Source organism: Plectropomus leopardus, chromosome 2 (genome assembly GCF_026936395.1).
Source record: "Plectropomus leopardus strain MGB_pleo_1.0 chromosome 2, ASM2693639v1, whole genome shotgun sequence".
NCBI lineage: Eukaryota > Metazoa > Chordata > Actinopteri > Perciformes > Serranidae > Plectropomus > Plectropomus leopardus.
The window spans coordinates 9,464,196-9,490,516 of record NC_142177.1 but is presented as its reverse complement, the minus strand read 5'-3'; the positions used below and the strand labels follow the sequence as shown (position 1 = coordinate 9,490,516).

The 26,321-nt window shown below is 39.5% G+C and overlaps 1 protein-coding gene across 5 annotated transcripts in view; it reads right to left on the bottom strand.

Annotated features, from left to right (window-relative positions):
* Positions 1 to 26,321, bottom strand: part of scn8ab (sodium channel, voltage gated, type VIII, alpha subunit b) — a 68,770-nt gene that overhangs the window by 14,182 nt on the left and 28,267 nt on the right. For 3 of the 5 annotated variants that reach the window (XM_088084156.1, XM_088084154.1, XM_088084149.1), the window contains exons 9-21: positions 24,709 to 24,850; positions 23,377 to 23,583; positions 23,009 to 23,290; positions 18,688 to 19,044; positions 17,347 to 17,479; positions 16,039 to 16,277; positions 12,681 to 12,854; positions 11,198 to 11,554; positions 10,922 to 11,095; positions 10,454 to 10,750; positions 8,007 to 8,124; positions 6,912 to 7,066; positions 5,312 to 5,485 (exon numbers count right to left, since the gene is read on the bottom strand). In XM_088084156.1, the coding sequence (XP_087940282.1) occupies positions 5,312 to 5,485; positions 6,912 to 7,066; positions 8,007 to 8,124; positions 10,454 to 10,750; positions 10,922 to 11,095; positions 11,198 to 11,554; positions 12,681 to 12,854; positions 16,039 to 16,277; positions 17,347 to 17,479; positions 18,688 to 19,044; positions 23,009 to 23,290; positions 23,377 to 23,583; positions 24,709 to 24,850 (2,809 nt within the window). The remainder of the gene's footprint in view (positions 1 to 5,311; positions 5,486 to 6,911; positions 7,067 to 8,006; positions 8,125 to 10,453; positions 10,751 to 10,921; positions 11,096 to 11,197; positions 11,555 to 12,680; positions 12,855 to 16,038; positions 16,278 to 17,346; positions 17,480 to 18,687; positions 19,045 to 23,008; positions 23,291 to 23,376; positions 23,584 to 24,708; positions 24,851 to 26,321) is intronic. The other 2 variants (XM_088084159.1, XM_088084157.1) reach the window with 1 other exon arrangement.

The window sequence follows — 26,321 nt, the reverse complement described above, 5'->3', positions numbered from 1 at the left end:
AGGAGTGCATCCCTCTGCGCTGGTCAGCGAGCAATTCTCCCTCTTTGCTCCTTTCAATTACAGGGAGAGCTCTGTCCCTGTTTGCTGATGTACCTCTGGCTGTGTATCTGTCTGTGTGTGTCTGCTTGTCTCTCTCTTTCTGTTTAGACACAACTGACAAGCATTGTGGAGGCATATTATAGAATTTATCATAATAATCAGATAATTCATATCATATCGAATATATATAATTTGTATTGTTTAAAATAGATTATTCAGTATGATTTCCTGATAGATTTGCTCATGAAAAAATAGAGCAGACATCAAAAATTGGCTCAGAGCCATGGCGCATCCAGTGTGACTTGTCTGATTGCTCAACATAGGTGCAAAGTAGTTTCAATCAGTTATTTGATGCTATAAAAAGTGGGTTTGATGTCATGATTGACAGCTGTGTGTGCCAATCGGTGTGCATGACAAATAATGCTGCTTGCAATTTGGTTGGGCAAATTGGCGGGAATTCAGTATCACTGCTTCACTTCCCAATTGCTACTACACAGACTCTGACTATAAAAGTGCAAGACAGTAGCACCTTTATTTGCGTTATTTGACTTCATTTTTGTACAGTGGGAGGAAGCAGAGACGCACTGTCCGTCTTTTTATATAGTCTATGGTCATTGCATTGAATTGCATTCATCTTTATGTTCTGTCTAAGTCTTCGTAAATTTAAATAAATGAAATTCTAGACAGAATCCATCTTATTTTCAGCCAGGCTGTAACAGTGGACAACTTCAGCTTCTATGATATGGATAAGAAATGGGAACTCTGGCTCATTATCCAGTCTTCTGGATAAACCAAAACTAATGAAACAGTGACAAACACGCACACTTGCACAATACATTTTCACCTGAGGGTCTGAGGATGGCATTGTCATTTGGGTCGGCCCTCTGTTCTTCCCAAACCTTGGTACAGAACAGGATATCTTGAGACTTTCTACTGCCTGAAATTTGTTACCCGTTGTTATCCACAGTCCCCAGATTTTTGCTGATCTCCTGACCTTTTGCTAAGCACCCCCAGTAGTTGAAAATGGTAACTTTATTCCATGAAAGGTTTTATTTCAATAAAAAAATTATACTCATTCACCATGTTCCCCCAAGGGTGAATCTAAAGGTTTTTAGGACATCTGACAATTGTTCTAGTGCTTCTAGTTGTCACTTGTTATCATCAAAGACAAAATTCTACCGAGCAGTTGTGGTCAAATCTACTAGGCACATTCACATTCCCCAAAGGATAAACCTTTTCAGTTTTTGAAGTATCATGAGCTGCCACCATGAGGCCACATCATTATCAACACAATCTCATAATCTAACTGCTGGTTCAACTCTGCTGAACATACACATGTTCTCAGGAGTATAAACCCTTATCAATTTTAATGACCCAATTTCATTTCTACAGTACTTCCAAAAGGAAAACAAGTATTTTCAGGCCAAGGTAGTGGGCAAGTGTGTACCATGTTTGAAAAAAGCCAGCCCATACTTTATGCACTTGATTCTCCTAGTTTCATGTTGGTCTAGTGTATTCCAAAATTCTTCATGGTTTACTGCACAATACCAGTTCAGTTGTTGGCAGAAATGCAACTTTAAAGAGAAACAGTATTGTTTAACCTGGACCATATTTGTTTGCGGTGTCTCTATATCTAAGTGACTAATGGAGACAACTATTTTTTAGATTCATCCAGTATTGAGAGAGTGCATACAGAGTGCAGCGAAACAGGCTGCACTGTAATACCACAAGTGTGGGAACTGGGCAAACCCAAAATCATGTTTGGCAAACCAAGAGGAAATACAAGAGGAAATACAACATACAGTACACTAGTGCATCCTTCTCATGTGACAAAGGATGTTAATATTAAATCACAGACACATGGGTACATGACAGTCAACGATGGTGGAAAACTGGTGGTGAAGGCACAACATTAAACACATCATCAAATACATGTAGGAGGATTAGGACGAGAAAAATATGAGTTCTCAGATTCATTTCAATATTTTAAATTATAGGAAAAAGTCAGAGGCTGTATTTAAAACTGTTAACTGATCGTTTAAAAACATTTTGGGCTTTGCTTCGGACATGCACGATGCATAATAGCAGCTCCAGAAGTACTTGGTTAGTAACCATTGCTTCGTCGCTACTTTTTACTTTATGCATGGTGGCATATGAGTCTAGTGCATAGTAGGGTACAAGTTGCATGGGGATTTAAACATTAATAAGTAGCAGACACACAGAGTAGTGGACTATGTTGTATATTTTATCATATCATTTCTGACACCATATGACCCTTTCCTCCAAAGTCTGACTTTTGTTTTCAAGAATTCCGAGATAAGTCTCTGAACATGTATATTTTTCTTTATAGTCCTATTCCTCTTCAGTCTATGTAAACACCATAACATTTAGTGACACCATCAAAGGACGCCATAAAGTTCCCAAAAAAGTGTGACTGTCTGGAAAGCAGTAAACATTTCACGTTGAGCTCAACATGCACCTATGAACAGGTGCTCACCAACTTCCTTTCTCTCCTTACTGACATCCCCTTGGCTTTGCGGTAACACTTATCTTACGCTTTATGTCCCACCTCAACATCCTGTTTTAACAGGATATACATCACATTAAAGGTACAACCAGACAGAACATGGCAAAGCTGCCAGGCACCACAAACACCTCCTACAATCAGCTGCTTGTGGAAAGATCAATCATGCTCTCACTCAAAATGCAGTCCAGATCTTCCTACTGAAGTTGTTACAGTTTAGTTTCACAGATGACACAAATCCAAACAGAAGCTATGTCTGATGTGACTCTGCAGTAAAATAAGCTCTATTTAATGAACACCAAATGTGATTGGTTACAGCTCAACTATTTTCTACCACTTTCAGGTCACAGGTCATACTGTATATTAGAGCTTAGTGAGCCATATTGCCTGCATATCCCTTGCCACCTGTTATCCCGCTGTGCCTTGCTTGGAATTCTTCAGTAATTTGCTTAGCTTGCCATGTTCGGTCTGGCTACATTTTAGGGAACACCATTTCATGGGGACTTTAAAGGGGAACACCACCTAAATTAAGAATTCCAGTATGTTATTTCCATGGCCTAGGAATGTTAAATCAATGTCTGTGAACATGAGCTACTCTCTCTCAGAGCCAGAAACCAGAGAAACAAAGTCTTGTGATGTCTTTGGGTATACATTCTGGAGCTGCCCCATAGACAATGAATGGCCAATGAAATTTCTTTTTTATACCCAAATGAGCTTTATTATATTGTGTTCTCAGTCCTGAAAGAGAAACTGTACCCATACTCAGAACACTTCCCTGGATGCTCACAGTGTCATAAATTCATTGTCTAAGGAGCAGCTCCAGACTTTATACATGATGATGTCACAAAACTTTTAGCACCCTAGTTTTTGTTTATTAATATTTTTGTACTGTCTTAGACAATAGGAATAACTGTAAGTATGAATTTTGAAAATGGGCATAGTTCCCCTTTAAGCATACCATGTAATGTATATTTTCCATTTTCAAATAGACACAGGAAGAAATTCAAGTGAGAGAAAATCATCACGCACAAACAACAGAAAAGGACGAACCACACTGTGTGCAATAGTAATTGTCAAGTGGGAAAACACTGAATGACTCAGCAGTCCAAAGCTAGACAGGAGCTCTGAAACACACCCGGGTTTATAGATATTTACTGTGTCAGGGCTGCTGTTGTGTGCTACCCTGTTAACGGTAGGCTGTGACACTGACACAGAGCACTGTGAGGAAAACATAGCCCTCTTATCAGTTTACCAGTAATATCACATTATATGTCCTCTTTTGCTGTCTAAATTTCTGTAAACACTGGTGTTTTTTTGTTTTGTTTTTACATAATACTGACTCCATACCAATGTCTCCCACTTGCAACAGTAACATTTAAAGTTGCAGCATTTTGCTGACCGTGAATATGGCCCACAAAGCACTGCAGCAAAGCCCTGATATAACATAGAAAATAGATACAACTTGTGTCTCAAGCTGTGACCCATCAATACTTTGATAATTAACATTATAGCCTGATATTGACTCAAAAGGTTCTCAAAACAGTACATACTAGTATATCAGAACTGCTGAGATCTCCAAGGTTTAATCAAGAAACAGACCAAGTTTTTGAGTTCCTGAGCTACTTGGTCCATTTCTGTAGTAAGAACATTAGGGCTGTTAAAACCTGGTCGGTTGGTGAACATGCTCTTATCCAACTAAAATCTCACTGGTCAGACAAATGCTGGTGTTACTTTCGTTGGGCCATTTGTCCACCAAAGCGTTTCTTTTCCCGGCAGAAAACGACAGTTGTTGTTCAGCAATCGTATTTATCCTCTGTGACAGTTGGTCTCACTGGTATTTGGTTCCACTGTGATTGGACGGCTGGTGTTAGTGACGAGTGCAAAAATACAAAAATAGAGTCCGCACACTAGATAAACCATGGGAGGACTTTTGTTCTGTCCAGCACCTTTTATTTAACTGCTTTTGAATGTGCGTGCAGCTAGACTTTCTTCCCCATAAGTGACGAGTTCAGCATCAGAGCATGGATAAATTATCACAGAAGAGATTCAGTTTCAGACTTATCACTATGGATATACTGTATTTTACTAACTCTCCAAAACTACTTTTAGTTCAAGGCTGTATTATAAAGCTTCAGAAATGGATGCAATCATACCAGAGCCCTTGTTTGAGCAAAAGGATTGCTAACATCAGCTTCTGGACTAAAAATTAAGTCTCCCTCTCTCTTGCGTGCAGAGTTACAGAGATATTTAATGTTAGTAACATTATGCTGTCTATGACATTGTCATCTGCAGAGTTAAATTCTGGAGTGTCCAGTATGTCAGATTTTTCTCATCAGTCCTGTTTAACACTTAGTGGTGAGATGGACTCGTCCTGGGCATGTGTTTAAGTCAAGCCCTGTGGCAGGAAAAGAAATTCTTTGGTGGACACACAATTCTACCAGGTAGAGTACCCTCAATGTACTGTGGAGATTATAATGTGCTGATTTTTTCTCCCATCTACCAATCGATTGGTTGAAGAGTGTATATAATTTCAGTCGACCAAGATTTTTTTTGGTTGATTACAGCCCTAATGAGAATATAGACAGTCCTGCTTCATGTTTAGGTTAACCAATGAGCTCTGAGACTCCATGCCATACTATGATGGGTTACTATCTTAAAATATCATCATGAGAAGTTGATCCAAATGACTTGTATAAAAGTTGCACTATTACTTTACTATTCAAAAAAATGGTATGCAAATATACTTACATCCACAATGAAAAAGTCTAACCAACACCAGGCATTAGTGAAGTACTTGACAAAGCCGTAGGCCACCCATTTCAGCAACATCTCCAGGATGAAGATGTAGGTGAAAACCCGATCAGCGTACTCCAGAATGATGCGGATTGTCTTCCTCTGCTCAATGTACACATCCTCGAAGGCCTGAAGAGCAGCAGAGAATCATCACATGAGCAATAGCTTCACTGATCTCTTTCAACATTGATAAATTACACGTGCTGATGTTGCAAATAAGTAAATTGTTTAAAGAGGACCAATTTTGCTTTCCCTTTTTTCTGTCATATGATGTTGCTATGTCAGGTTATCATATTAAATGTGACCAGTGCTTCAAATAATGGGGTAAGTGTGTGTAAATGCAATTCCTGTGAACAAAAACCTCAGGTTTCAGACCATTTTGAATATTCTGTTTTGTTTTGTTTATCTGCTCCAGTCACGCTGCTGCAAGTGTTTGCATTATAAACCCTACACTGCTACATTGATTAAATGATTGATTCACTGATTTGTCTTATTTTCGTGTCATGCACACTATGTCATTCCCTGGCTGCAAGTACAATGCTACACAAAGCTGCATGCTAACATCAGGGAAATATGTTATTTTGGTTGCAGAAAAAAAACTAATCTCCCCACTCACATAATCTCATATTCCTGCTGGAGCATGTCCAATTGTATTTAAAAGCTTTAATTGCTGTTTTTAATGAGAGAAAATGCTAATATACAACGACGGTGCATAGATGCTGAGATATGGGAGACCCGGAAATGCTGAACAATGAGAGTTGACTGGGCTTAAAGAGACAGATACTACTGTACATGGAGTCTTCTTGTTTGTTTTTTTTTTATGATTATTTTAGTATGAGGACTGTTTTTTGAACATCAGAGTATGTAAACATGTGGTAGAAATCTAGTAGAAAATTGGCATAATAGGTCCTCTTTAATGTTTGATTTTGACAAAACTGATAAAAATGACAAGAAAAATAGCATGAAATCTTTACAATACAATTATCTATTCAGCATGCTTCTGAATTTCACTGAAGAATGGCAGACCTAGGTTTTTACTGCAGCTGATATGCTGTCAACCTTTTCAGTAAATTAATTGTTCAACTAATGAAGCTGATGAAGGAAATTTGTCACCAACTCAAACTAGACTGATCAGCCCCTCAGCTCTTCCATTCTCAACTGCCAGCATCCATTCTTCAGCAATATTTTGATAAAGCTACAGACTTAAGCTGGATTCTACTGGTTGAAAGGTTGGTGCATTACAGCAATTTGCTTTCTATTAGCAACAATAATATCAAGGGCAGTTACAGAAGAAAAGCAAGAGACAGTCTTACCTGCACACATTATGAAACTGCTTTCTCTAAATGAACACATTATTTTATTTATTCTGTGAATTTCTATTCTTTGTCAGCTCTTACATTTATCATAATGTTGTAGTATTGTATTTACTTTGTTTTGTTATGTGCTTTATAATTATAATTAGAAGCACTAGTTGTGGCATAAATATGATGTTTATGAGTTAATACAAAAGTGGGCACATCCGTACTTGTGTGCATGCATGCATGTGTGCTCTTACCAAGGCTCCACTGCTGAGCAGGATCATGAAGATGATGAGGGTTTCAAACCAGTTATGTTCTACAATCAGGTAGCAGGTCTTCCTCAGGAACCACCAGCTCTTCCCCCAGCCGTGAGTGATGGGAACGTCACAGCATTTGTATTTGGCTACACACTCTGTTTGAGAAATTTAAAAAAAAAAACCAGATAGATGCATAATACCTCCAAGGGCATAATGTATGATGTATTAGGGCCGGACAATATATTGATATTATATCAGTATCTTGATATGAGATTAGATATCGTCTCAGATTATGAATATTGTAATATTTTTAAGTTTTGTTTTTGTCTGTGTTTTGGGGGTTACATTACAGGAAAATAATGTATTTTTATTAACTAACCATACTGTTCTATTATTTGCCTTGACCCACTTCATCATTATATATCATATAATGAATATGATATATAATGTCATATCATGCCATTATATCCACATTACTGATGATTATCTATCATAAATCTCATCATGTAAATATTTTATGAAAGCATCAAAAGTCAGCCCTACAATGTTGTCTCAATATTTATATTTTTTTTTACAAAAAAAATGTGATATTTAATATATTGCACAGCCCCACCCCAACCATTTCACTTACCATAATTCCTTCTTTTTATATTTTGCATATCAGCAAGTACATGACTATATCTGTATTAACCCCCACCCTCTTAACCCATGCATCATTTTATGTTAAATTGCTTTTTCTCTTTATCACCCAGCCCTAGTACAAGGTTAGGTCAGGTACAATGTAAAAAATCAGATTAATGTTATTTTTTACTGACCATTCAGATATTATGAGAATACTTGTTGTCACTGTTGTCGTATTTTAATGGTTACTAATTTATCCTTTTGTTTTTATTTATTTGATTTTTTTTCCCTATTTTCTTGTCGTTTTTGTTTATTTTTGCCGTGGACTTTAAATTAAGTCATATATTTGTTTTATATTATGACGTAATGTTTTCTTATGTAGACCTCAGGAGGAGTAGTTGCAACCCTAGTTGTGGCTAATGGGGATCCAAAAATATAAATTTACTACAAAGTCGAATAATAAACACCACCTACCGTCTGTCCAGCAGGGGTCTGGGTCAACATACTCCTCCACTACCTCCACCACTGCAACCTCCTCCACATCAGGCTTGATGTCTATCGTGCTGCCCTCAGACGAACTGGTGTCATCCAGCTGGGACAAACAGAGGACCAAAGAGATCAGTTCAACCTCTAAACATCACAGGCTCAACAGTGAGATGTCGAAATCGCATGGATACGGCACAGTGCCAGCACAACCATTACATTAATGCCCTTTTGGGTTTATATACATGACATGATTTATTGCTAGAGATAAACATGCATGTGGTAGCTATGTGGTAAAGTTTCCTCTGCCAATGCCTATCCTGCAGAGTTTTGAATACATACACAAGGAGGTAAATAAACTTGACCAGTGATTGATTGCACTGGTAATGATGGTCGTTGTTATACATGCATAAATATAGATTTCCTTAGTGAGGAAGGGCATATTCATCTGTGAAGAAGAATGTTAAACATCAGAGTTGATCAATGTGATGACCAAAAACAAAACCTGTTGTGATGAAAAATACAATAAATACATCCAGTTTATGACAAGTATATTTTTGGATGCCTATAGCTGTGTTGCTGATGTGTTAGAATAACTAGTAGAAATCAGCTTGGTGAAGTTCACCGTACTGATAAATCATGTCATATTTTAACAATAGGTCATGGTGAGGCAGGGCAAACTAGTGAAACACCAGCATAACAGCAGTCTTATTGCAATAAAGTATAAACACACTTGTGCACATGCAGAAACACAACCTATTCAATTCACTAGAGAATGATACTGCACTTTACAATCTTAAGTTGTCAGCAAAGGACCGCAGTTGCACTCTCTCCTGCTGCCTCTCTGTTCTCTCTCTTTCTACCAAACAGCCAGATGGATCCCTGCTTTTCTGATTGGCTGTTAGTAGCTCTGTCTGTGTCTGCTCCCTGCAGTGTACCCCATGGCTGGCTGTGGTGCAGGGAAGAGTGTTGCGTGGTTGGTTGAGGGAGCCCAGTGGAATATGAACCTGGTGCAGGTACAGTAGTGATGCTGCTGCATTATCTCCTTTCCTCCTACTACAAATCAGGTCAAGGTGACCCATGCATCAGACTTCCCTACAAGCATTGGGTCTGCCTCACCCTTATCCCACATTCATATTATACAGTAGACAGTATGTTTGCGTGTCTGTCATCTCGTCAGAACTGCCTTTATCTGTCTGCAGTGTCAGCACTCAGTGTTACAGCTCTCATGTCTAAATGAATGTTCTGATATGTCAAGTGAACTAAATGTCTTCAGTGTGGCAGCTCAGGCCAGTTCTGCTTAATGGATCAAAAGATGCCACATGGGCACAATGCCAAACAAACACACTCATTTACTCACGTGCACTCTGACTTATTGCATCCCCTTATATTACATGATTAAGTCACCATTTTGGTAAACATAACTGTACTGTTGCATTTGTTTGGACCATGCTGAATTAAGAAGATACATTCCTAAACTTGTAAATAAGTTATTAAAGGCTTTCTTCACTGCATATAACAACCGCAAAATTATATCAAAACATCTGTTTACAAACTCTCACACAACCTGTGCAGCATAAACCAAGTCTCACCTGTCCAGTCTTATGCTCAGTACTTCCCAAGTGCAAGCATTTTCTTCAAATCATAGTATTTAAAATGGAACAGAAAGTTGAAATTATCTATGCTCTGATCAAAGCCAGTCTCCTGCCAGTCTGAGAGGGCTGTCTGTTTAGGAAGTACTGAGTGTACGACTGGATACATGAGACTTGGATTATACTGCAGGACTTGTGTGAGAGTTTGTAGGCAGATATTTTGATATGGTTTTGCTGTTGTTAAACACAGCAACACAACATGACTTCAGTTCCTCAAGATTTTTTCCAGTTTTTGGATCTTCATTCACAATGGAAGCATGTGAGAAAAACAAAGGTTTCTTCACAAATCTGACATAATACGAAGTGAGTCATCGATATACAAATGTTCATTTGGCTGATGGGTGATATTCCTTCAAACACAAGAACATCACAGCTATGGTAAATCTCGAACAGATCCAGATCTCCAACTAACAGTGTCAAAATGAAAATCACCACATAATCCCACTCCATCAAGCAATAATATACCTAAACTATCAACAAACTCTTAAGTGAGAACATAACAGCTGCCCATCTCTCTGCAAACATTTCCTCTTATGGAGCATGTCCACAAGCAAGTTCAGTTCAGTATGGTATGCATATTTTTGCATTTCCATTTTTGGTAAACTCTCTGTACGGGGTGACTAGCACACAGATCCGGTAAAAAGTGGAGCTAGAAACACCGCCGTCTGTTGATTGGTCAGTGGAGAATCAACACTCAGAGCTGAGCTGTGGGTGGTTTAACCCTGAGTTTTTCATACATTAGTAAACTAAACCAAAAGTCTTTGATGAAAATGCAGCTTTACTCACATCTTTACTGTTCTCCACATCCGATTCACTGCTGAAATCTTCCGTGTTCAGGTTTTCAAAGTCCGACTCACCAACAGCGATAGGAACGCAGACCGTGAGGTTGGGGTTGTGGATGAAGGACATGTAGTCCTCATCAATCATGTACTTTCCCACACTGCTCCCAATGCCACTGGTGGTGCCATTGCCATTTTTAGCGTAGTCTAATTCACGGTTGATGTCCACTGTGTGGTTTGCAATGCAGTTGAGCTTCTTCTCGTACATTTCATCCAGAGGCTTCTGTTCATCCTCTATTGGTTGCTTTCCAGAGTGAAAAAAAGTAACAAACAAAAAAGTTTACTAGAAAAAAAAGACTGCAATCATAGAAGTCTCTAAGACACACATTATATAACAACATTTATTGTTTTTCAACAACCATGAATTTTTTATTGATTTATTGGTCATGCATATCAATGTTAAACTATATGGTACCTTCTTGAGCACTGTGGCTATGAAGAGCCTCATGTTAATCTTGAACCAGGCAATCCCTTTCTTAATACGGGCGACTGCAAGCTGGAGGTTGTTGGGCTCGCCATCGTCATCTGTGGCAGCGAGGTTGTCTGCACTGAATGAGCTCAGCAACAAGGCCAGGAACAGGTTCAGCACCTCAGAAAAAAACACCACAAAAGCTGGAACCCATGCACTCACAGTAAATGAATGCTTTACTGTCATCCAATAGTGTCTACGTTATCTTTGTTTATTTCTTACCACCAGGTTTCCGATGACCATGACCATCATAAAGACGATGAGGCACATGCTTTGTCCTGCCACCTCCATACAGTCCCACATAGTTTCAATCCACTCCCCACACAACACTCTGAACACAATCAGGAAGGAGTGGAAGAAGTCATTCATGTGCCAGCGGGGCAGTTCACAGGACTGGGCGATCTTGCACACACAATCCTTGTAGCTTTTGCCAAACAGCTGCATGCCCACCACGGCAAAGATGAAGACGATGATGGCCAGCACCAGGGTCAGATTACCCAGAGCTCCCACTGAGTTACCGATGATCTTGATCAGCATGTTGAGGGTGGGCCATGATTTGGCTAGTTTGAACACTCTTAACTAGGAGACAAACAGGAAAAGGGTTATTCAACAGTTATTCATATTAGGACCATGACTAGCTCCAAGTTGTTGGATTTGGACTGCGTCATGTTTTTTAATTTCATATTACTGTCAACATGTGTGTGCCATTTGGTCCAGCTCAAATACAAGATATAGCCATAATGAGGGTTTACACTTTTACACAATTCGAAACGGATACACTGAAGTTCTGGGCCAAAACCTGTGTTGTTTATTTAGTTTTTATTGTAATTTTTTCCACCCTTTAGGGTCAGGAAAAACAAAGAAATATTAATCATAAAAAAATTAGCTTTTTATTGCTTTTAAAAAATCAATAAATATCTCCATCAAACAAATGTTTCTCTTCAAGTCGCTTGCCAAAACCTAAGATTTACAAAACTGTATTTGAATACATTGGTAAAAATGAGTATTGGGCCAAGGTAAAGTAGAATGATTTCATGAATACAGCTTAAATGTATCATAATGTAGCTCTATGCAACCTCCATTAGCTGTTAGTTCTGGCCACTGTCTGCTAACACATATCTCTAACTAGCTTCCCTTTTGCTGATTTCAACGTGCATTTATTGTTCACAATGTAGCATTATCAGGGAAAAAATAGGGTGCGTCCTCTGACGTGTGATAGTGAGATTACTGCTTCCTTTCATCTCTGTTCAACCCAATAATGTTATGTAATGTCTCCAGGATGCTGTCGGTCTGGAGCTTTGCTTTTTAGCCTCAACAGAATTGATGTGAAACTGAAAAACATCAGTGCATTCGGTGAATGTCACCTTTTTGCAAATAGGCCCATGGCAGTCCATCAGGGAAATGTCAGCTGATACTGACTGAATCTGATCTGAACCCTGATACCAATGTTCGGCTAATAAATTTGTGTATCTATAAGATATAACGATGGTTTACTAATTACAGAAGCACTTTCGCAACTTAAACTCGGTCTTGATTTGGAGCATTAGAGAGAGAAATTTGATGATAACAAAGAAAATCAGCATTGCACAAAGTGTGACTGTTAAAAGACGAATATCCTTTTTTATAATCAATCTTTTCAGCCTGTGCATGCCGACCAGAAAAAATGTTAAACAAATGCAAACATTCCTGTCTCTCTTCCACTTACCAATCGGAATGACCTGAGCACTGACAGACCCTCCACATCTTGCAGCCCCAGCTCAACTAAACTCAGCGTCACAATGAAGCCATCAAAGCAGTTCCAGCCTTCCTGGAAGTAGTAGTAGGGATCCATGGCAATCAGCTTGGCAAACATCTCCCCAGCAAAGATGCCTGTGAACACCTGTGGACCCACACACAATATTGCATAAAGGTTATCATTTACGGGATGCACTTCAAAGTAACTCTATAAATTACAGTTTTCCCATAAATCAAACATAAGTGCCATTAAATTTTGTGACGTACTTCATGGTGACCAGGATGATAATGTAGGATGTGCACAGGTAGCGATTTCAGTGGGATTTAGGATTGCTTTATTTTTACTCAACCTACTAGTGCAGCATGACATTACCACAAAAGATACAATGATTTCCAGAAATGATGCAGATTTGTTTCATGAGACTGTGGCTTTGTTAAATCGGACTTTTATATTTGACAAAAAATTTAAAATCTTTAATTACTTAATAATTAATTCTTTAAGTGGGGTACATGAAACTGATATTATTGAAATTGTAAGAAAATTTAAAAATAAGAGATCACTTGACATACATTCCATTGATACTGTAATTATTAAAGATGTTATTGATTATATTGTCAGACCCTTGACCTATGTTTGTAATCTGTCTTTCCAAAAAGGAATTTTTCCTAACGACATGAAGTTGGCAAAGGTGATCCCAATTTATAAAAATGGAGATAAACACTATATGGAAAATTACAGACCAATATCACTTTTGCCACAATTTTCTAAAATTATAGAGAAATTGTTTGTGAAACAATTAAATTTGTTCATTCATAAAAATAAATTATTAAGTGAAAATCAATATGGATTCAGAGAGAGCAGAACTACTGCCTTTGCAGTAATGCAAATGGTAGAAGAAATAGCAAATGCAAATGAAAATGGTGAGTGTTCTATTGGTCTGTATATTGATCTGCAGAAGGCGTTTGACACCATAGATCACGGACAGTTATTGAAGAAGCTAGAGATGTATGGAATACGAGGGGTTGTTCATTCTTGGCTGGAAAGCTATTTAGGCAATAGACACCAGTGTGTACAAATTAATGATACTATGTCAGCACTGAGAAAGATTACATGTGGTGTACCACAAGGATCAGTGATTGGTCCAATACTGTTCATTCTTTATATCAATGACATCTGCAATGTAACCGATTTTTTTAGATATGTAATATTTGCAGATGATACCAATCTGTTTTGTTCGGGTAAGAATTTAAAGGAACTTTTGTGTTGTGTAGAAATGGAGCTGGAAAATCTCAAGACTTGGTTTGATGTCAACAAATTATCCTTAAATATTAAGAAAACAAAATTTATGGTATTTGGGAATCCAAATGAAAGTGACTGTAATGTTAAATTAAAAATCTGTAATATTGACATTGAAAGAGTCTCTGAGACTAAATTCCTTGGGGTTGTCATTGATCAAAAGCTAACATGGAAACAACACATTGAGTATATTAAAGGGAAAATCTCAAAATCACTTGCAATCCTATATAAATCCAGAAATGTGCTAAATTCCAAGGCTTTGCATTTGATCTATTACTCATTGATTGTTCCCTATATGTCTTACTGTGTGGAATTGTGGGGATCCACCTTTAAAACCACCATAAATTCAATTGTAAAATTGCAAAAACGAGCTATACGTATCATCAATAATGCTAACTATTATGCACACACAGAAATACTTTTTCTAAATTCTCATGTTATGAAATTTAATGATCTGTTTTATTATAAAATAATGCAAATTATGTTCAGAGCAAAATCAAAAATGCTCCCTGACTCAATACAGAGGTTCTTTTCAATTCAGGACAGTCCTTATAATCTTAGAGGTGTTTACAAGTTCACTGTACAAAAAGCTAAAAAAGGTATGAAAAGAAGATGTGTCTCCATTATAGGCGTTAAATTCTGGAATGATGCCGACATAAATTTAAAAACATGTCATTCTTTTTTGGTTTTTAAGAAAATGCTTTGTAAAGCTATTTTTGAAGCTTATAAGTGTGAAATTATCTGTTGTTGTGTCTTCTTTGTTTTTCTGGAGGTTGGTGGACCAAAAAGTTGATAATATAGGATAGGCTTTAATAAGCAGTCTGCTTCTGCCTATGCCTTTTCAGTCAATATTCAACACATGATTCTTGAGTAAATGATTTTGTGATTTTGTGTGAAATGTCAATACTGTGTACAATATTTGGTGTTGTCATGACTGAATAAAAACTAAACTAAACTAAACTAAAACTAAATTACGTCTTAAAGGCACTACAAGCAAACATAAAACCGGCAAAATTTCAAATCCTTTCCTCATTCTAGGAGTCTTGAGGGAAGATTGAGTGCAGAACGGAAAAAACTGGCTTGCTTACACTGCGTTTTATTGGATGTAGTGCTGATTAAAAATGGATTGGGATTTGCTTAGAGTGAGGACTCCTCTGACAGGGCAAGGTCACAGAGCAGCGGCTCCAGCAGAACTTGTATGAAGCTTCAGTGTTTTAGCCTGTTTAATACTGTCCACCCAGCAGCTTATCATGTGGCCCATCAGTGCTGCAGAGAACACCCAATGATTCATACTGCACCATCCATCATGCTGGTTCCTCTGACTTCAGTTCCTGTTTTACTCCTGACAGCATGCCAATCCCTATGACCTCATTTCCTGTCTTAGTACTGACACTGTGCCAATACTGCTGCCCTCAGACAGCTGTGCTACGGTGGTATCTGATGGCAAGGGGAGAGCACAGACAAATCAAAATGTCTGCTGTACATTTGTTTAATATGAACTTGTTAATATGTACTCTGCCAAACCAGTCCAGGACAGATCAGTGGCAAGCCTTATTACATGACTGTTATTTTGTGTGTGTGTGTGTGTGTGTGTGTGTGTGTGTATGTGTGTGTGTGTGTGTGTGTGTGAGAGAGAGAGAGAGAGAGAGAGAGAGAGAGAGAGAGAGAGAGTTAGAGTTGAGTAGAGTTGAGGTAAGCAGGATGCAACGGAAGCAGGAGAGTGACCTGAGTGGGGGTGATGAGAGTTTGGGGAGCAGGCTGGCTGGCTACATTAAAGTGGGACTAAATCTTTAATGAGACCCCATCAGAGTCCTATATACGCTATGTGTGTGTGTGTGTATTCTTAAGTGCACATACCAAATGATGCATTGATGTATTGGTTTGAGGTTATGTAGTTAGGCCAAACTGAACCTGCAATGCTGCTGTAACTCCTGGGAGAGATAATGAGGTCCGGGCAGGCATAAAAAAAAAGTTATTGAGACAAATGGCCATGGCACAAGACGGGACAAAAGAAAGAACTGCAGTTTCTTACCAGGTTGCCGACAGACAGGACCCCCTCAAAATGTTCAGTCATGGGGTAGTGCTCCATGGCCATGAAGAGGGTGTTGAGGACGATACAGATGGTGATGGCCAGGTCAACAAATGGGTCCATGACGATCAAGTAGACAATGTGCTTGATCTTCAGCCACATGGGAAAGCATTCCCAGATGAGGAAGACATTGGCAAACTTGTACCAACAAGGAGGACACTTCCTCTGAGACTCCTCCAACTCTGCACAAAGATGTAAAGAAAAAAAAGACTGAGAAAAACAGTTAGGAGGGAGTCCCTTTAAGGGAAAGTTCATATTTTTTTGAAGTGGGCTTTTAGTCAGTTTATTACCTATAGTAATAGGCAGTCTGCATGTCCCTAGTTTGGAGAGGCAGACAGGACTACCACCACGAAAACTAAATAATAAATGTGGGCCAGCTGCAAAACATATTTTAGTCAACTAAAAAAAATTCAATATCAGTTTAAGTGTAGGCTATATTGAGAGTATTTTCACTGCTTTGAGGGGCTTCCCCTAAAGTCAGAGCCTCATATTATCAGTTGGAGACCCACAGTTGATTGAGACAGCTTCAAGTCAAGCAGTCGCTTTTTTTATGTGCAGTGTACTTCTAGGGACATTTTGGTCCCCAAATTTTGCTGAGTGCTCTTGACTTTCATGCTACTCTTTGCAGCTGCAGACGTGCAGGCAGCAGCACAGAGAGAGAGAACGCACCATGAGGTGAAGAAGTGGTGAATTTGCAGCTCACAGCAAGTTAATAGGATACAGTCTCTGGCTTTTGTTGATATCTATCTGTGTCAGCAAAAAATGTTGTTGCGCATTTGCGATCTGTTGTTAGTGCTGTTAGCTTGTTTACTTGATGATGTGAATGCCACTGTCACGCCAAATGTCCCGCTGAGCCCTGATTAAACATTAAAACTTTAAATGGAAAAACAAACAAATCATCAAATATTTGATTGACTAGCCAAAACTAAAAAGATCTGACATATACCCCAAATATATATACATGTTTTCAATTATATTGTAGTGACTTAAAATTTCCTGGCGAGTAAAAGACAGCATCTGTATCTAAATGCCTTGTCTGCATAAAGATAATGCTGACTAACACCAGACTGCCTTCCTCCTAATTTCCATATCTAGATCTAATGCAGACAGTATGCATATGAGTCACAAATACACATATTTAAGTACAGGTGTAAATGCAGTGCTCAGTGGATGTTTTAATCTGAATAATACAGATTATATTTTGGTACAAAAATCTTCAGAGGAAAAAGGAAACGTGTGCATTGTTTGTACCCTCTAAGAGTGTGTTGGTGACTACGCTCATCTGACTGTTGGCACGGTCTTTTCCTTTGAAGGAGGAGTTGAGCTGATCCACAGATACCATGAGAGAGCCAGAGTGCTTCTTCTTAATCTCCACGTCAGTAGTCTGTACTCAGAGAAAGACACAATGTCAGTCAGAGTCAGTACTCACATGAAACAATGTGCAGTAAGATTCATGCTTTTAAGCTATCTTAACCTTGAATGATGCCATAGGTAAGCCTAACATGGTTAATTCAGCTTTTCACATCAGATCTTACTGTATGATTCCCCCAAATTTCCTTTTTTGTTCAATTTAAGCATTCCCTGCAGCATATCAAACAATAGTCTTCAAATTCATACTGTCAATTCTCAAATGGTTGCCTTAATTTACCACAACTGAGAGGAGGACCAGGCACTCAGTGACACAAACTATTTTGTTAAATAGGACTTTATATTAGTGTATGTATAACATACTTATTATTAGGCTTTTATTTGAGAATTTACGGTACCATTTCTTGATCCTTCATCATTTACTGTGCACATAGCTACAAACCCTAAGTAAACAACATTAAACTGCATGCAATGACATGCATGTCAAGAACCAAGGGGAATTCAAGACATCATTTTGCTGTGACACCATGCTACATTTTAAGAAAGGTCAAAAGGTAAAAGCAGGTCAATTGGTTGAGAATAAAAGAGGGGGTCTATACCATGCTAGCTAGACTGAGGAGAAATATCACTATAGAAAAAGTTTCAGATTTGTTCTTGCACCATCCAGTGGCTTGGGAGTGGAAGATAAATGAGAACAAGGAGGAAAGAGAGTAAGGTGGACAGAGACATAAATAAAGGGGTAGGTAAAACAGTGTGGACTTGGATGGGGAATGCCCCTTAGAATTTCAAAAGTTGTTGTTTTTCCTGTTAAATATTCTAATAGTCTTGCTTTTTATGAATGACAGTGACTGAATGAGTAAGCTGGATGACAGAACTGTTAGGGGAACTAAGAGGGGCTGATATCATATCACATTACTGTTAGATATTAATCAATGAAATGATCGTCATGATGCTTGTAAGGCAGAGGGATACTGTTTCAGCTGGTTAGTGTCTTCTAGAGCTGTTAAAAACAGAGCAGCAGAAAAGGGGCATTAGATCAGGGTGGGAGTGTAAATGTCAAATGAAATAATAAGACAGAATCTAGATATTCAGGGGAGAAAAAGGGATCGATTGAGTTCAGGGAACAGAGGATCAAGAGCCAAGGGGAATAGGTTGTGAAGCTGCAGAAACTGGGGCCACCACCATCATGCCTAAACTGTATTGGTGTCCCACGGACGTCCTTACACTGTCATCAGTGGCTGCCTTATCTATTTTCACCTCAGGCAGAAGCCGTCTGCCGGGCCCAGGGCCGATGAGAGACACCACGCCATTGCAGTCCACCGTGCTGTTCCTCTTCCCTCCAGAGTGGGGTGCCAGCGGGTGGATGCGTGATGAGCCTTGGCTGTAGCCACTGTAGCTGTTGCGGCGGTAGGGGATAAACAGGGAGCCTCGACGGTCTTCACTCTCCTCTACCGTACTGTGCTCATCGTCTGCAAACTCGTTCTCTGAGCCCATGTCCTTGGAACGGCCTTTGAAGCTGAAGATGCTGCTGCGACTGTTGTGGCGCGACATGAAGGGAGAGCCTGGGATGCTGAGTAGTGACTGAGAAGAGAGGGACAGGTGTAGAGGGGAAGAATTGAAGAGTTATTAAAAAACAGCAGGAGACAGTCGATGTGTAAATAAAAGGGGCAGACAAGGTGAACAAGGCAAAGGGGGCACAAAGTTAAAGTTGTCACTGGAGTTTCCTCGTTTGTCACAAAATTAGTGATGCAACAATGATAAGTAAATGGAGAGCTTTTGTTGCAATTATGCCCTATCACTGATATAAGAGATGATATGAGATCTGCATCATAACACTATACTATAAGATGGCAATGAAGTTATACAAAATTATAGTTCATATGATTTGATTAATCCATTGTCTTTCCTTTATGCTATTTTTCTCATTGTTCTGTAAAGACCACAGACACAGGAACCCAGTAGTTATAATTGTGGGACTATCACATGATTTAACCAATAAACTGACCATAAATTATAAGAAAAACTTTTTTTTTTCATTTAATCTTAGTATTCTGGCTACTACTGCTGACTCATAAGGAACAGAACAAAACTGCAGCCCAATGCATGCTTTTAAGTTTTGATCTGACACATTCCCAGTTGTTTTCTTCTATTATCTGGAAAATATTACAATGCAATTTAGTTTTGTTTAAAAGCTTGCCTTTTATGATTCTACTGAGAGCATTCATAATAATTAAAGTATTTTTAATTACATACAGTTTACCAAAAAAATTTGAATTCCCATCTTGGAGTTGGATGCCTCCGCTAAACAGTCAAGTTACAGTTTACATCCATGTCTTTCCAGAATCATAATTAGCCATAGCATTAGGCAATGCTTTAAAAATGTAAGCTTCTAAAACAAGGATGATCCACACACATCTTCAATCTGGCAGCACAGAATATTAATACAATCATCACAGATTCAAAGTGGACACCCAAGTTTAGTGTCACTAATTCAGTATCTGATAAAATGTCGCCCTTCTGTTCCTGAGTTATGACCTTGAGTAATGGCCAGAAAAGTGTTTTTCCAGAACATTATGATGTCACAGAGAAGTTGATTATTAACATTTTAAACATAAAATGTCAAATAAAATTAGACATTGGTGTGAAATTTTGTCATAATTAGTGGATGCATTCTTGAGTTATGATTGAAAGGGTGTTTTGCAAGGTCACAGTGACCTTGACCTTTGACCACTAAATTCCAATCAGTTCATCATTCAGTCCAAGTGAAAGTTTGAGGAAATTCCCTCAAGGCATTCTTGAGATATAGTGTCCACAAGAATGGGATATACATATGAGCGACCCCAAAACATAATGCTTTCTGCCATGGCTGTTGCTGGTACAGAGGCACAAGGTTGACATTTGTGTCGACACATACAAAACCTATTAACTTTATCATTTCCTTGTCTGAATCTGTCAAAAAAATCCTCTTGCTGTAGCTGAGGCCACATGGAAGATTGTTAGGATGAAGTGTCAGGAAAAAACTTGTGTAGGACAAGGTACTGGTCAGTGAGTGTAGGCAAGGTAGTTGGAGAGAAAGGTGCAGCCCAACCTTGAGCTATAGCGTACAAAACGCTAAGCATTGAGTCACAAGACAGCTGTGGCTCTAGACAGAGCCAAGGGGAAGACATAGCTAACATGCCTTTAGGATAGAGGCTGAGGACAATGTTAACCTGACACATCTGATGATTACAGGAATCACTGATGATGGGTCAAGAAGCAATTAGGGTTTTTTGTACAAAGGAAAGCTGACCATTCGGTGGTGACCAGGAAAGTCTGGTTGACAATCATGACACCATGACAGTGATTGCTCGGAGAGACTTCTCCTGTAGTAGAAGAGGTTGGTAACCCAGTCTGCCTCTGCAAGGAGGAGACCAAAACTAAGCTGCAGGGAATCTCATGGAAACATACCTCCAAGGGAGGCTAAAAGGTGAGAATGAGCAGTCCAGTCGGAGGAACAAGTGATGCCTATATGACAAGATTTACAAGAACAAGGCTCTTTTTTTCCCGAAGATCTATCAGACTAGAACAAAGGTCCTGGTGGGAGCAGAAACAAGACAACCCATATCGCTATCACTTTGTTTTCTCTGGCAATGAACGTAATTGCCAAGTCAGCAAAGCCAGAATACAGAAGGCCATAGACCAAATTTGGCCAATGCCAACCACAAAGGGCTCTTATGGAGGACCTGACAGTCATCACACATCCTCTACTAGGATCTTGATGGATTCTACAGGGATTCAAGGAGATAAGGTGGTGCCCAGATTAGACTGAAAACAGCAAAATCAGGATCTCTGGTGTTGAAGACAAGTTTCATGTTCTTCACCATCACAAACACCATGATTGAACCAGCACAGATAATCCAATGAAAAGCATAGGTGTTTGACAGCACCTCACATGATCTAAAATCTGTCTGATCAACCTGCACTGAAGCAGAAGCCTCGCTTAAATAAAAGGACTAGTCAAGATGTGGCTGTACCAATGTGGGATTCTTCCGTGGCCATTCCTGGTGTGCAAAATGTCATACTCAACCACTTAAGCCTTGGAGAGCTTCCTTGGAGTCTGAACAGCATTACACTCGATGTGCACAGCAACATGCTGCAGCTACAACTCAAATCTTTGAAGGGGGAATTAGAGGACCAAAGAACTGCTGGGATGCCATCAGTCAGCATAACCTAAAGGTGACAAAAGCTGGCATTGAGATGAAGACTGAAAGAAAGTGCCAAGCAGAGGAGATGTCCCAGTGAAAGTGGTTACCCAAAGCAGAGACAGACTTGGGTCCTTCCCAACCTCAAGTGTCAGCAACAGAGAAGCATCTCAAAGTCCAGCAGAAGTAAGAGTGATGCACTGAAACAAACAGGGGGCCTGGTCAAGATGGAGAAATGCTCTTGAAAGAAAGGGGAGCTTGGTTAAGCTGCAACAGGGCTACCTCCACCTGATCAAGTTCTTTGTTCAGGGACTGTATGATGTGTTTCCCAATCAAACAAACATCAACATAAAGGGCAAAGAGAAGTCACGAGCATGTCAATTGTGTACGGAAAAGGGGATCCTGGAACACATCTTAGGTTGCTGCTCCAAAGCCCTGGCAGAGGGACCATACCTCTGGCATTATGACCACCATGACCAAGTGTTGAAGGTCATTACCTAAGCCAAACACCAAACATCTAGGGAGAAAAATTCCACTAAAATCCTGGCCTGGAAGTTGTGTGTAGACCTGGAGAGGTAGCTGAAGAACATTGCCACCACTGCGAGACCAGATATTGATCTCCAACCGAGCAATCAAACAATTCATCCAGCTGGAGCGGACAATCCGTTTTTGCTTTGATGAGGTCTTTGAGAAGAAACTCGCATAGTGTAAAGAACTAAGCGACTGGTGCAGGTGGTGGTTGGTGGTGATTGGAGCGCAAGAACTGCCTTTTGAAGTTGGATGCCCGGAGCTTGCAGTCCAATCTCCTGCCAAACCACACAACCAGCGTTGTAGTACTTAAGATTGGTATTGGTCTAAAGACCACTTTTGTAAGGTCTCGGCCTTGTCTTGGACTCTGGCTTCAAGATGGCCCTCAGTCTTTACTTGGTCTTAATCCCTCAAAAGTCTTTGTATTGTCGCAGTCTCAATACACTATGATCGTGGTTATGACTTAGTTTGGGTTTAAGTGGTCTTCTTGTCTATAAAACAACTTACAACACACTAACAATCTTAAAGAGAGCAAGGTGAAAAAGAGCCATCAGCAATAACACTGAATTGGCAGGAAGAGCCTTAGGATGGCTGTGGCTCTGGAGAGAAGAGCCTTGTGAAGGTCACTGATAGTTTGCCTTCTGGACACAAGTTGAGGTCTAATCTACCTCAATTGGGTCATGTGAGGAAGGCTGTATGGTAAAAAGATCTGAAAACACCCCACAATTCCTTTATCATCACTAGTTATGTGTTAAGAAGCATAAGTAGATGTATTTGCACATGCTAAGTCAAACAGCAGGCTGCATTTAATTTAATGCTTTTCTCGCAAACTTCACCTGGTTCATAATGGACGTCTTTCTCCCAAGCCGGCTTCCTGGGAAACGAATGGTGCTTTTCTTGCTGCCATCGTCTGACTCAGACTTAACAACCTTCTCACTGTCTCCTTTCTCTTTCTCCTGCTCTTTCTGACGCCATTTCTTCTTGCGATTGCGGCGCTCCTTGGCACTCTTGGAGCTCAGCTTGGAGACCTCAGAGGAGCTGCGGGACAAGTGCCCTCCTCCTTCATCCTCTAACGCAGCCTCTGACACCGTGCCTGCAGATGTTGCCATGGCAGCAGCCTGAAGGAAAAAAAAGACACATGAAAACCACAAAATATGAAAAATATGTAAAGATGTCTGTGTGTGAGACAGAGAGTGAGACCAACCTGGGTTTCCTCCTGCTGCTTCTTGAGCTGCTCCAGCATGGCCTTGAATTCAGCTTCTTTCTGTTCCGCCTCCTCAATAGTGGCCTGGTTCTGCTCCTCATAAGCCATGGCCACCACAGCCAAGATGAGATTCACCAGGTAGAAGGAGCCCACAAAGATGACCAGCACAAAGAAGATCATGTAGGTCTTCCCTGCGGCTCGTAGAGTCTGATTGATACACACGGACAAAGCAATAAGATTTATAGGGACTTAACATAGAAAATAATGCAAACTATTGTCCTATTGATATAAATGGAATGCACTCTTACTAAAACAGATGCTATACAATAATGATTTTTTTTTCTGCAGTACTTTCTTATTCTGTTAGAGTTACAGTATGTATATGTGTGTTTGTTCAGCATTGCTGCTGCTTCTATAGTGGGGTTTAAGTTTTTCCCAGGAAAACCTCCAGACAGGAAAGAAGCCTTAGAGTGCAGGAATTCCCAATTTTAAATTCACACACACACGCACACGCACACACACACACACACACACACACACACACACACACACACACACACTGACTGGCCTATTTGCCAAATGAAGTGAATCTATTATGGCTGCGGTGGTGCAGGTCTGGAGGAGAAGGAAAGAAATACTTAGCTGCTACTGCAGTCTCATGGTAGTACGGTAGCATGGTAGTTAACATTAGAGATATCTTTTCACGTTTCATATTATGAACATGCATGCGTGTCTCTCAGAACAACCAAAAGTCGAAAGAATAAAGAAAGCAGAGATGTCATACTGCTTTAGTGACCTTTGAAAAAATAAATTTAGCACAGAAAATGACTGCTGTAAAGGTCATTTATCAAAAATTAATTCACTTTTATTCAGTGTTTCATTACAAATGCAAATAAAGAAATTCTTTTCTCCCTGCATGAAAGACAAACACGATTATACTGGTCACACACTGCTAGCCACAGTATTTCTGATCAGCTGTCCTTCCTTCCCTCTTATTCAGAGGGCAAATGAACTGATGGGTAAGAGCTGCTGAGAGGCACTTTTGCTGATTCATCCAGGTATTAAGATGATGATATATATTTTTTTTTATGATGAAGAGAGGACAAAATCATTAGTACTGCTTAAGGGGTGTTTTACTTGTCTAGGTAAGACTAGAGATGCTTTAAATATACTGTAGTTCTCTAAAACAGGTGCAAGAAGGGTCAAAGATTTCATCTATAGGTCATACTGTGACAAAATATGCAGTCGTACTTTCTGCTTTTTCTGGAGATTAATGTGTCAATTTGAGACTATGGAGAAAAGACAGAGGAGTTTCGGAAAACACGGTCTCACCAGCATGTAGAGATTTTCCCAGAAGTCTTGAGTCATGAGACGAAAGAGGGTGAGGAAAGCCCACCCGAAGCTGTCAAAGCTGGTGTAACCATAGTTGGGGTTCCTTCCGGCTTTCATACATGTGAAGCCTTCTGGACATCGCCTGAAGGAACACAAATGAATACAAAAACGGTTATGTTCAACTTTAGCTTCAACACAGTTGGGCATCACTGGCAGCCTCAGATAAAGCAAAACTTTGAAAATGGGCATGTAAAAAAGTCTTTCTTGATTTTTCATTGTATACTTGTGCGTGTGTGCCTTTTTGTGTATGGTGAAATTCAGGGACAGCCCTAGATTTTTGGAGGTCCTAAACAGGCTTTGTTTTAAGCCCCCTCCACCTCATTTTGACACGTTGCCACTTTACATGATACTGGGTCAACTTATTTTGTAAAAATTGCTTTAAGCACACATGATGCATAAAAAAATATGTAAAGACTAAAGTGGGACCTATTAGCAGCAACACTTGACACGAGTATTTATCTGTTATCCCCAAACCCTATTAATAGTCCTTGTCAGGGCCTTTGGCTAGAATTGGTTATGATGTATATTTTAGTCTTTATGTTTCATTGAAAAGGGCTGAATCTCACCTGTCTTCATGTGTTAGATGTTTGAATGTAAAAGGGAAATGGCACAATCAAAAAGATAGGATGCACAAAGTGTGCAAGTCCGTTATAGTGATCAAATGGGAAATAAAGACAAATGGAGCACTGCTTAAACAAAACATTAAAATAAAATGGCCCACAAAAAGGAATCAAGATATACAATGTCCATGTTCCTCTGTCTCTGGGCTTATTCTTTGTCAGTATTTGTAAGCAAAAATGGAAAAAAATGCTATCAGCTTAGAGGTTCAATTTTTATTTTCGTTTCTGTTTCATGAACATTAAAAAATCTTTTCCAGGGCCCCCCCAGAGACAAGGGAGCCCTAAGTAACTGCTTGTATCACTCAACGGGTAGGGCCTGCTCTGGTAAAGAATTGCCTGATCATAGATTGTTTAAATAATGGATGTAGCAACTGTGACGTCACCCATTTGTTTGTGGACTCTCATTTTGAAGTATTTCAAAGTTTGGCATTTCAGCCGTCTGCCGTTTTTTGAAGCCTGGTGCGACTATATTTGGGTAAGAGTCTGGCGCTGTGGAGGAGCAAGGGTTGAATCTGACTGAAAAGTCGAGCACACTATTGGCAGACAGCCTGTCACTCAGTTACATAAAAAAGCATCCCCCTGGGAAGATTAATGCAACAAAAATGATAGTTTTGCCACGCTTTCTTTACCTTTTTCAGTCAATTCCATGTTACATTGCTAAGACATACTTCAAACAACTAGACTCAATAGTAATACTCTTCATTTGGAACTATAAGGCTGTCAGAATATCTAAAAAACACTTATCCAAGTCGAAAGGGGCTGGTGGTTTACGGAATTTTCAACTGTATTATTGGGCTGCTCATTTGTCTGTTATTGCATGGTGGAAAAGAGGCCCCCCATCTTCCTCTGGTGCATGCCCTGCATGGTCAGCAATAGAACAGCTGTTCTGTAAGAAGACCTCTCTTATGGCTCTTATTAATTGTCCCACTACCA